This window comes from Sylvia atricapilla, chromosome 9, assembly GCF_009819655.1.
Source record: "Sylvia atricapilla isolate bSylAtr1 chromosome 9, bSylAtr1.pri, whole genome shotgun sequence".
Lineage (NCBI taxonomy): Eukaryota > Metazoa > Chordata > Aves > Passeriformes > Sylviidae > Sylvia > Sylvia atricapilla.
The window spans coordinates 23,214,794-23,227,058 of NC_089148.1; the positions used below are offsets into that span (position 1 = coordinate 23,214,794).

General features: G+C 38.5%; 1 protein-coding gene across 1 annotated transcript in view; it reads left to right on the plus strand.

Annotated features, from left to right (window-relative positions):
• The first annotated feature begins 5,076 nt into the window (after window positions 1-5,076).
• PALMD (palmdelphin) overlaps window positions 5,077-12,265 on the plus strand; it is a 45,979-nt gene continuing 38,790 nt past the window's right edge. The window contains exon 1 of the mRNA XM_066325259.1: window positions 5,077-5,320. Within this exon, the coding sequence (XP_066181356.1) occupies window positions 5,277-5,320 (44 nt within the window). The 5' untranslated portion in view covers window positions 5,077-5,276. The remainder of the gene's footprint in view (window positions 5,321-12,265) is intronic.

A 12,265-nucleotide genomic window follows, 5' to 3' on the forward strand; every position in this document is an offset into this window, starting at 1 on the left:
CCCATTTAATGAGGATATTTGATCTCAGTCTATTCAGATTTGAATTTTTCTATTCCAGAGTTCATTGCAATCTACAGAGAACTGCTACAGAGCAGAGAAAAAAGAGGGGAGAGAAGGTGGCAGGGGGACACAGACAGGATAGACAGGACCAAACAAAACCACCAACTAACAAACAAAGAAACACAAAATACCCACGCCAATACCCACATCACAGACTTGAGGGAAGCATTAGCAATCCAATTTCCTAATGTGTGGCTATTATTTATACCCAAAATCTTTACTATGTCACTTGTGTAGAGTTTTCCACAGCATACCTACATCTCAGTCTGCAAAGTGCTTCTGTTCTAATTTAATGAAGTTCAGTCTATTAATAGTATCATATAAAGGGCAGCAATTTTTCTCATTAAAATCCAGAATTTGCTACACTGCCTGGCCATTAAGTCCCTGGCAGTTCAGAAACATTCCTTTGAGACTGCATTAGTTCATTATTGAAATATACTTTTCTTTTAGTCTCACTAGAGTCAAGCTTTATCAAAAACATACTACATGAGGAAACATGGTGCCTGAAGCTCAGCCTCTGTCACTTCTCTTTTGGAGAAGGTTTTTGGAATGGCAAGACAGAATATGAAAGTGAAAATCTATTCCAGAAGACTCCAGTAGCAATTATTTATATGACATAAAGAGAGGATGATCTATTTTGTCACTTGCAAATCTCTCTTTGTGTCTCTTTCCTCTCCCCTACTTTTGTAGATGGGGCAAACCTGAAGTTAAGCTCCAGAAAGTACCTGGGAAGTGCTCTGACTCTGGGGATAATTTGAACCCAAACACAGCTGATTCCAGTGTGTTCAGGTTAAGCAAAGCAGGACCTCAGCACTGAACAATCTGACATGTACACAGTAAAATCTCACACTGGGCTCTGGATAGGATTTGATTTCCTTCCTTCTTCCCTTCTAATACAGAGAAATGCAGTTGGGGGTGTGGCCCCACAGAAGAGTAATTGTTAAGCATTTCCAGAAGTGCTTACAAGGCCAGAGAGTCAGAGAGCACCTCTGCTGAAAGCAAGCATGACAACAAGCCAGAGGCCATGTACATATCAGCAAGGACTGGGGTTTGCTGGAAACAGGGCTGTGCAGTGAGACAGGTGGTGCTGATGACCTGACATGCTACCATGAATATTTCATTAGGGCTTATCTCAAAAAAGAACAAATCTGGTCCCACTAGGGACTGAATGCAGTCAGTGAGCATTGAAAATGCTCTTGGAAAACATTCTCCTTTCAGTTTAATCTGAGAGAGATCCAATAAAGCACCCCAAGACTGCCCCATGGTATGAATCAAAGCCCATTTACCAAGGACAAGCAGATTAGCTTCAGAAGCACATTCCTGATCTGAACTAAACTACTAATCAAGATGCACTATAAATTCTTCTGCATGAGACCCTAACAGCACAATATACAGAGGGAAAAAAATTGTTTTGTACTATGTTCAGAGATGCTCTGCTCCCCTGAAAAATGGAATCAGGATGGATCTTCCAAAGCAAAGTGATGCTATGTAAAAGCCAAACAGATAGGCAGGCAATTTTTAAAAAATCAAAGATAATGGAAGGAGGCAATTTAAGGTAATCTTACTCCCTTTAAGAGTAAAAATTGCTTTTACATTTCAACCAAATGAGAGCTTCTATGCAGCATAAGGCACAGAGCTAAGCACCAAGCAGTGTCTCTTCTAGTGTCTTGGATGTTTCTCTGGTGACATTCAGGTGACAGAAGAAAACTTAGGATTTTTTTTTTAACAAGCTTAAGACCTTTGACACTCTCAGTTTGTTTTTTTTAATCTAATCTCACAGAATGAATTAAAGGTATTTTGACATGCCTCAATGGAAATAAAACTCCTTTTATTCAAACAGAAATTAAATATAGTAACAAACCTCCAAAATAATCTATTCTCAGCACTCTGTGAGGGGCTAGAAGACAATAGCAATTGTGTATATTTATCTGGAAATGTTTACAACACACTTAAGAATTTCTTTCTTAATTAAGGAATTTCAAAAATACTAATGTCAATGGTGATCTGGTGCCAAATGAAACACAATCTTTATCCAGTGCAGTTGCTCAGTTCTTAGTGATCATGGGTAATATTTGCAAATCTGTAGAGACTTCAAGTCAAGCTGTGAAGTTGCATTTCAATATCTCAGTATTTTTACCCAATTTTAAGAAAGTCTAAATACATACAGCTCGACTGATTTAGGTGGCACTACATGAGAACTACACAGAAAAGTTGAGACTTCACACACTTTGCTTCTGCCTCTCAGACCTGGCCAGTAGAACAAAAAATAAAGCATAAATCCATTAGCAGCCCTGAACTGTTCAGTTGTTTTCTGCTCTGGTTAAACTGAGCAAAAGTGAAAACGATGATACCGTAACCAAGGAGGAAAAGGTGTTCTTTTGCTTTGAAGTGGTTTTTTGAATTTAATAGTAGCAAAAGTCAAAAGAAAGTAATCAAGAAAGTATCATGACGTCTATAATACTGTGTAGCAGTTCTGGAAACAAAAATCATCTCTTCAAACAAACGAAATTCCTGTAGTCCAGCAAATAATATTAAATTCCAGCTACAGGTGCTGCTACATCAAAACAAAATTCTCAGTATTACATAAAGCCAAAGTGGTCAGTGGTCCTAAATGTACATGTGTACGTAGTTTTGACTGTATAGGACTGACTGCATGATCCTGTCTTATGGACTGCATAGACACAGATAATGCTTTCACGAATAAACAAAATAAAATTATGCTATGGAGGTAAATTTTCTTACCAAAGACTGGCAAGTCCATCTCCCCCCCCAGTGTTTTCTCAATATTTGTGTAACTTCATTACAATCCCATCCTGGTTTTAACATCATCATTCAGGCTTTTTTTTTACTCAAAATTGATCAAACCATTTACAGTAGACCAGAATTAAACCTTTGTAAGGCTTGAACATAGTACACAGTAAGTCTTTTTAAAATATATATATATATATGGGATGCATAAATTATATAATTCTATCATTCTTTAAATTCTGACCCCCTTTTAAAAATCCTGACAGGCTTCAGGCTTGCAGGAAAAAAAAAAAAAAAAGAAAAAAAAAAAACACCAAACAACAACAATTCCACATGTGTATTTTTAGAGATCATTTTACAAAACCATTGCAGACAAGATACAGAGCCGGCAGCGACAGTGGCCGCCAGAGGGAGAGCCGGGCGCGCCGGAGCGCGGGGAGCCCGCACCGCACACACGCACGGACAGACAGACACACGGACAGACAGACGGACACAGACACACACAGAGATACACACACAAAGACAGACACACAGACACACAGGGATGCACACACACAGACACAGACAGACACACACACACAGACAGGCACACAGACACGGGCACACAGGGATCCACACACACAGACACAGACACCGCTGACAGCCCGGCGGGACCACAAGGCACAGAACCCGTCCCAAAGTAAATGTCTGCAAAATCACAGTGTTTGGGTTCCTCTGCAATCTAAAGATGCAAATCTCGACTGAAGGAGGGGATACTCAGCACCGTTACAGATTTGGCTTTTAAACTCCTTTAAAATTATGTCCTTACTAGCATTTAATGTATTTTTCTTATCTTTTCCTGAAGAAAAAATATCAAGGGCAACACAGAGAGGAGAATGAAGCAATCTGTAGGAGTTCTACCTGTCCAAGTGAAGAAAGGACACCTACAAAACCATATTTTCCACTTCTTTTATGTTTACCTACCCATAAAATGGGAAGAAGTCAAAAAGAAAAACTAGAGGTGGTACCATGACAGAGTTTACCAGCCTTCAGTCTCTGCTGGAAGTGAGCCTGTGACTAGTGAGCCTCAAAAGTCAGTAGATTTCCCCATCAGCAAGTAGCAGCCCTTCCAGCTGGTAACCTCAGCCAGGAGGAGTCACCTCTGGGAATCGGGGCACTCTGCTGGCAGAACACAGCTGGAATCAGCCAAGTCATGTGGACTTTGTCACAGATTGCCACACGGCTGGTGTTCTGTGCTAACCAAAGCCTGTGCCAAGCTACTTTTACTCATATTACAAAACATGTAACAATGGCCCAGCTGGCCTTTGAATATTTCCACAAAGGAAGGAGATCCCACATTGCGAAAATGGAAAGAATTAGAAAGACCACTTCTTTTAGGTATATTTCAGAGATTTACCAGTCCCTGAAACCTCCACTGCAAAGGGCTACAGCCCCTCACATTTCTGACCTATCTCCGTGCTGCCTTTCCTCTTTGTTCTTGAAGCAAATATCTGTTCCTGAATATCTGTTTAGGGAAGCAGCTTTGCTGGATTATTCAATTTGTCTCATACACAGCTGAATAGTTCAAAATGAATATTCCTTTGGCTAAGCCCCCTACTGACTTGAGGAGATATTCTGTGTTATGGAAGTGTATGTTGAATCCTGCAGAGTCTGCGATGTGGCTCAGAGGGCATCCTGTCACAAACAGAGCCATGTTCCCTCTCATTCTTCCCACACAACTAAATAGATAAATTGAGGTGTCATGAAACTTGACACAGGAAAATCCAACAGGTGCCATGAAATGATTGCTTTCAAAGCAATTTTACATGAAACAAAACATGTATTGATTACATATCCAGTATAGCATTCTCATTGTATCACTAAGAAAATTCAGCATTCTTGATCACAGAATTCCATTTTAGAATGCATTTGCTGTGGTTTTTTTCCTGAGTACTGTCAAGATACCATTTCATTTAAAATAGTTCATCATATGAAAGTTCATAATTTTTTTAAAAAGCAACCTTTAGCACCTGCCCAGCATTTTTATCTGTTCAGAAATTACAGTAAATCACAGTCTTTACCTCACCCGCTAATTTAGCTGGGATATGTCCAGAACAAAGGGCTACAATAAATGCCAAAGTGAGGGCTACACCCACTCATAAATCACACAGCCCCAGGTCTCTTAGTTAGCAGGTTAAAAATTTACTAGATTTAAACTGACGTAAAACACAAGAAGGTCCCTTCAATGATAACAGATTTATCAAAGGAAAAGACTTTAGCAAGTATTCCTTCGCCCACCATGGAGATTTCTGAAATATCTGTTTCCATCTGTTTATCTTAGCCCCAAGAAGGTCTTCACCTGGATAGGTATGTGCATGAAGAAAGCACAATAACATAGCATCAAAAGGATTTATCATCTCAGACTGATCTGCTTCCAGCCTCTACCTTGTTGTCAGTTGCAAAGTGGTGGTGATAAACGTGACATCAAAATGCAGTCCCACACTTCGGTTACTGAACATCAACAACAAAAAAGGTAAGGTCACTAGTTCTTAAAATCTATTTTCTTAACAAATTTTTCTATCAAAATCTGTCTTTATATAGTATTTTCATCTGGCTCTTCCTTCTGCTTTTCTTACTTACTAAAAAAACCCTCCAAGTTCATACATTTACAGTTATTATGTGGATCTGGAGTATGAGTTCTTGTGATTTCAGATGTGGGAGGAAAGGACAAAAAACTATTTGTATGAGTGCACTATAACTTCAATGAATTTGTGCCAGCTCACAATGGATAAGTATCTATTTCAAAGATAGAGCTACATAAATCTTAAAATATATGTGTGCCTGTGACTGCAGGTATTCTTGAGAGTCAAGGAGGAAATGGTGAGAGAGGACAGAAAAACAGATGGAGAAGAAAGAAGGTAGTGTTATTGGAATGTAGGTGGATTTAATCTAATTGCCCTGAACCTGCTTCTGTGACTTGAAATAGTATTAGAGAGTGACTTTGAATACAGAAAAATACAGTGGTCACTGTGCTGATTTGGCCATCAAAAAAGCAGCAATGCATAGCAGTAATTCCAATTTAGACAGATACACAGATCCTGTGGTTAAGCCTTAATTTAAACAAGAATTTTTCAACTGTCAGAACTAGAATAATTTATTTTCATACACGAGTCTAGTAAGCCTGTTCTAGTTGTTTTAACTATCTGTATGATCAGGAAACAAAAAAGCACTGTGAGGAGAGCCATCACCAAATAACAAACAAGTTACTTCTGCTTTGCTCTGTGCATATTGTTCAGCCCTCAGAGCTATATCCAGCAGCGGATTGCTTTAAACATCCCCCACACTGAGTTTCCTGCTATCTCATGTGATGATTCCATTATCAGAAGTCACATTCTCATGATGATTTTCTCTGACCTAACTTCTCAGTCCCTAACTCCCATAAATTACAATTCCTGCTCAGCTTTTCTCACTCTCAAAATTGGTTATTTCACCTTTCAAATACTCTAGCACATTAACCTTCTGTTTAAGTTGCTGAAAAAAGTATTTAAATCTGCTCTTTCTTGCCTCTCTAAATGATATCCTCAGATTGTAATAAGAGGACAATCTCAATTTTCTCTGTTGTGTTTTGCCCCTCCCCTCCCTAGCCCTCAACCTGTCTATAGATGCCTGCACAGACAGAGCTTTTCTTTTGCATGAAGACATTTCCCCTGACCATCCTTTCCTTTCTGTCACTCCCTGATTTAATAGTGATAAGCAAAATTCATTTCAGATTTAAGTCTCAGAGAAGAAAATTAACCACAGTGATTTTTGCCTGCTTGTGGTAAATTTATAGCCTTGGACATTCACTGTTTTGTATCTGTTTTGGTAGAGATATTTGTCTCTTTTAGGAAAACAAGCAGATGAATTAGGAACTGGTTGAGAGATTACCAAATTTCTTCCATTCTTTCACTATAGCTGTTGGTGCTCATTATTTCATTTAGATAATACACATAACATAAAACATGGGGTTTATTCCTTTAATGTGTTAAGTTACAAATCAAAGTGTTCCCATGCCGATTACCTGGGAATGTCAAATGTCAATTCCACTGTCAATCAGCTCACCATGCACATCACAACAGAAATATGAACTCTTACACAAGGCAACCACATGAACTGTGTGAAAGGACACAAAAATGAGAAAGAAAAATCAAAGCTGATCAATGTGGTATGAATTTTAGGGCACTTCACTGAACTCTGAAATCTACCCTACTTTTATGGAGAAGCTTGAACATGGAATTGGTGGAATGACATTTTCCATAAACTTCTAAAAATATTGGCATGAAATTAATTTAATCTCAAGATACCTATCTCAACAAAGAACTCCTCCACTAAGTGTCTTTGAAAGGTATTAAGCAGATGCAATATAATGAAGACTTTTACTGACGATGGTTTTAAAAATTTTGCTTATTTTAGCACATCCAATCTCAGGCACAGATGAATTTGATGCTGAAATCAAATTTTGGCAACTTTAGTCCAATGAATGGTCATTGATTTCTATAGCCCTTTCTTTCCTGAGGAAAGGATGTATAAAGTTGTCTCAGTATTTGTGTGCTTTGGTTGGCTAAATATGGTAAATTCCTCCCAAAATCCATGACCCAGACAAACACAGATGCTTTCCAGATTTTCAGCAGTGCTATAGTGCTATTTTTTTTCTAGTTTGCATCAGGAAAACGTCTTTTAAAAAATTCCTGGTGGGAATGTGTCAGAAGTGACAGAACATGGCTCTGTAGAGCAAAAGGCAGAGGGCAAACCGCAGCCCTGTGTGCCTGGCACTGTCTGTGTCACCTTCAGCCTGGGACTGGCACAAATCAGTCACAACCAGCCCTGCAACAGATAGCAAGGTTCATGTGCACACAGAGCAACAGGAGCCTGTATGAGCTCACTAAGTACTTTCTTGGAAGCAAGAAAGAAAAGGCATAATAGTCTTGCCATGAAAGTCTGAAGGTAAAAGGGATCAGGGGACGGTAGGAAGGCTGGGTGTTGAGGGGAAGTCTGGGCTGACTCAGAGTGACAGCAGCAACAGCCTGTTACACTGCAGTGCACACAACTGCCAACAGTGCTACAGAGCTGCACTCAGCAGTGGTAATCACAGCTCAACACCTTTCCAGCTGTTTCCAGGTGGCATTTTTTGTAACAAAACAGAGTAACTTTCTGAAAGCACTTGAATCAGAGTAAACTGGTGCTCACTGAACATGATCACAATTTGAGAGATGCTTCTATTTGTTTAAAGACACTTCAAGTTTTGAAATTCCCATAGGATTTCACAATCTGCAAAGGAAATACAGTGTCAGATTGTCCAGTATTATGCATTTCTATGTGTGCCAAAGGACAGTGTGACTCCTAGCAAACACTATAAACATGTGGCTATAGGGTTTTTCCTACCTATCGTTTTCTCCATGTAACACCAAACCTTCACTTATTAATTACAGAAAGTATTCCTCTGCTTATATTAAAGCAAACACAGTTCTCCTATTCCTTTTAATTCCTGCACACCTTGAAGTACCTTTGCCCATACTGATTACTAAGGAGGTTCCAAGAGCCAGGTTTCCTGGAGGTTGATGGCAGGCAGTGAGTGTGAAAGGGAAGCCATCAGTGAGCAGCATTTACCCATTAGGCTTTAGATAGGGAGACTCCCACTTCATCTGTTGCCTGAGAGAGATTACCTAGATATGATAAGGAATATTCCCAGCTTGGGAAGGACTTATGCTTAGTAATGTTATTAGTCTAATATTTAAAGTGCGTCAAGCAGTGCAAACAGGTTAAAATATCTCATTATGGATTCATTGAGGTAAAAGTTAACTCAGTGGTGGTATGCTGATAGCTTAATTCTCAAATTCATATGTAATTTTCTATTTTGGATGAGCCAGGCATTGATTGAATTAGTCAACATAGACCTGTGAACAAATAAAATTAGGGAAGAAGAGATGAATTTTTTCCAGGTTTACTTTATAAAACTGTATTTACTTTCAGTCTACAATATAATCTCTGAAATTAGGATACCAAAGCAATTTTTTGGCAATTTACACATATAAGAAAGATGTTGGAGAGACCATTGACACAGCAAACACTTGACAAGCCTGCCAATGAATGTTCCTATGAAAACAAACACACAGAAGCTACTGGAAGATCTTTCTCAAAATGTCTGCTGGGGTCCAGACACCAAGTGATGGGTAACACACTACAAAGCAATTTATACAGACTATATAATTTCTAGCAACTACATAGTCTGTATAAATATGCAAATAAATTTATATGAAACAGGACCTTTTGCTGGTATTTTTACTTGTACTTTTCCTGCAAATGCCACATGAAAGCTACATAAAAGCATGGCTCCCTCTGTAATATATAGACATAAACAGAATTAACATTCAGTCAATAATCCATTTCCTGATCTGATTTTGAGGCAGGGAGATCACAATATCCTAATGGTTAACAGTGAAATCTGATCTATTTAAATCTTGTTGCAGAGAGTTGGAATGTTTTTTACATGTCTATTTACTTATAGTTTCATTTGTGCAGTTCTATTTTTAAATATGTAAAAATACCTTAACTATACAGTTATTCCATACAGTAGGTTAATCTGAGAAATAACTTAATATAGCAGCATTTTCTACCCTGAAGAAAATACTGTGCAACCCCAGCTGCAAATTGCAGAAAAGGAATAAACACTAGTTGTGCTTTTTTTGGGAAGCCTGAAAATGCTGCCTTGAGAACATAAAAGGCCACATTTTTAGGCTCCTGAATCCCTGTCAGAAAAATTACACAAGACTTCTCTTAAGTAGGTTACAGACCTCTCTGTCACTGTGGATGCACCCATAATACCTGAACCCATCCCAGTTATAGAAAAGGATCAGCCAACTAAAAGTACATCAGGACAAAGGCTCAGAGATCCTTGCACATCAACATGGTCCTTGAGTCCAGTTCTAAAGTTATAGTGATGGCTACAGTGGAATTTGGGTGTGAATCCATTCACCTTCAATTCCTCTATCTAAAATGTGATAAGACAAAGCCAACAATTCAGGCTACAGTTGTGGTTTTACTTAAGTGCCGTCTTTTCCTGTTTGCCACATTTCCTTTTCCCAAAGGCAATCCTTTGGGAATAAAGAGCTCAAAAGCAAAATATAATAATAACCTTTTGCATTTCATAATGCTATGTTTAGACCACTAATCTTCCTTCACATTGCCAAACATTTTTCCAGCTCACAGCTATTTCAATGATATATTTGAGATTTGGGCACAAACAGTGCTTTGTTTCTGTAGTTATGGTAAGATCTTTGTACATAAAGATTACAGATATTTTCGATTTTCCAATAGATAGCGTTGCAACTTGCTTCACTCAGAAGAAAGTTTCCATTCATCTGGAAACAGCCAGTGTTGGCAGTGCTAGCTGAGCATATAGCAAACTGGAAAATACAGCAGATGTTACATGAGAGAGAATAAAGTAGGAAAATTAACAAACATTTGTCTCCAAGTCTGGGCTTGTCCATCAGTTTCACTGTGATGGCCTCCCAGAAGCAAGTACTTGAAGGCAAGTATTTGTCTGCTACATAAACTGGAATGTCAAGTATTTGCAACTTGCTCAAGGTTGCAAGAGATATGAGTCAGTCCTGTTGAAATCATTATAACATGATGCTAAAGTTGGGGCATTGGAGAAAACTACCATGGGGATTATCAGGTACAGAAAAAGCAATTCCCCAAGAAAAAAGCCATCACAAGGGATATAAGGAAGCCAGTGGAAAAAAAAAATCTGAACATGGATTATACTCTTCCTAGTGGGATCACACAAACGTTTATGCAAACAACTTCCACTACTTTTTGTATCAGTATTTATGATATAAATAAAATAAGCACCTACATTAAGAGTTAGGGGTAAAAAGAACAAATATTTTTCCCTGCTAGTAACTTTGACTGCAACCTAGGTGAAAGACTGTAAAGACTCTAGGCCTACCATGACTTTTTACGCACATCAGAGAAGATGAGGTAAAGACACAGCAATCAAATAGCTAAAAGAACCCTATTAAGTATTTTGGGCATCTGACCTTTAGATGAAGTGATGGAAACAAAACATTTCACAGAAATGCTTTTTACCCTAGCTGACCCATGTCCTAATTTTCCCACAGCACACTGATGGGCCTAGGCATGATCCTTGTTTCATGAGATTTTTTTCATGTTTCACTGAAAACGAGAAAAGGCAAAACCACATCTTTGCAAATGCATCTTTTGAGCAGGCAGCAGCATGAGTCATCATGAATAATTGAAAAGCCACACTAAACACTGCAACCATTAGAGAAGAACTCTGAAAATGGGATTCTCCTGTGAGATGCAGCACAGTCTTTACACTAAGAAGCTTGAGACTTAGTATCAGTTATAACTCCTCTGACTTCAAAGATACCCAAAGAGTGGATTTGGCCCTGTTTGTTTTGGTACTGGCTGACTAGCCAAAAACAAAACCCAAAAGGCTCAGGAAATACCAGGGTAATCTTATTTTCTTTCCCCCTCATACAGTGAGTACAGAGCTCCCAGCTGAGTACATAATACCCAGGATGATGTGTGTCTTCACTGTCATTTGTCAATGCTGCTGCTACTAGAAATAAAAGATTTATGTTCTCTAAAGAGCTTTTTGGCAGAAACTTCCAATTGCATGGCAGGGTATTTCAATATACTGAAGCACATCAATGCAATTTGTCTTGTGTATTTGCCCCCTGCCCAAATAGTCCTCTATATACTTAATACTTAGTTGCCATTTCCCATATTGTCTGTCTCCAGGCAACAAGCATAAACTTGAATCTGCCCAGACAGATTTTGTAATTATATGTTTTGAACAACAAATGCTTAATTGTAGGCGCTCTTTACCTCCTCAGCTCCTGCACTGATGAGATTACCATGCCCTGGTTGAGTCCAAGAGAGTCAGCAAATTCCTTACAACATGATGAGACTTTTTTCTAATTAATCCTTGTATTTCAAGACATTGTTTTGCATAGTGAAACATAACTAAACTCTATCAACATATTACTCAAGAATTAGAATTCAGAGATGCTTAACCTTGTAATGGATGTTTTGGTATTTGTGTTGTGATCCATGCAAAACTGAGCATAAAGATGGAGAGGGTCCATTCCGGAAGCAGTGTCTTTGCTTGAAGAAATTTTTTTTTTCAAAATAAACACTTTTCAAGACACTCACTAAGTACACAGAAATTACCTTCTCGAGGTAAGAAGAATTGCAGAAAGGAGGTTAACTCACATCTACCCAGAGCTTTTCAAGGCTTCCAAGCAGAGGCTGAATTCAGGTTATCATTCCCACCATAGCTCTAGAACATCTCTCGAAATAGAAGACAATGATAATGTTCCTTACAAAGTCAATGCTAGGGGAGTGAAGATTGTAATTGTATGTGTCTTTACTAAAACATTCACAAAAAATGTTGTTTTAGAAAACTACTCCC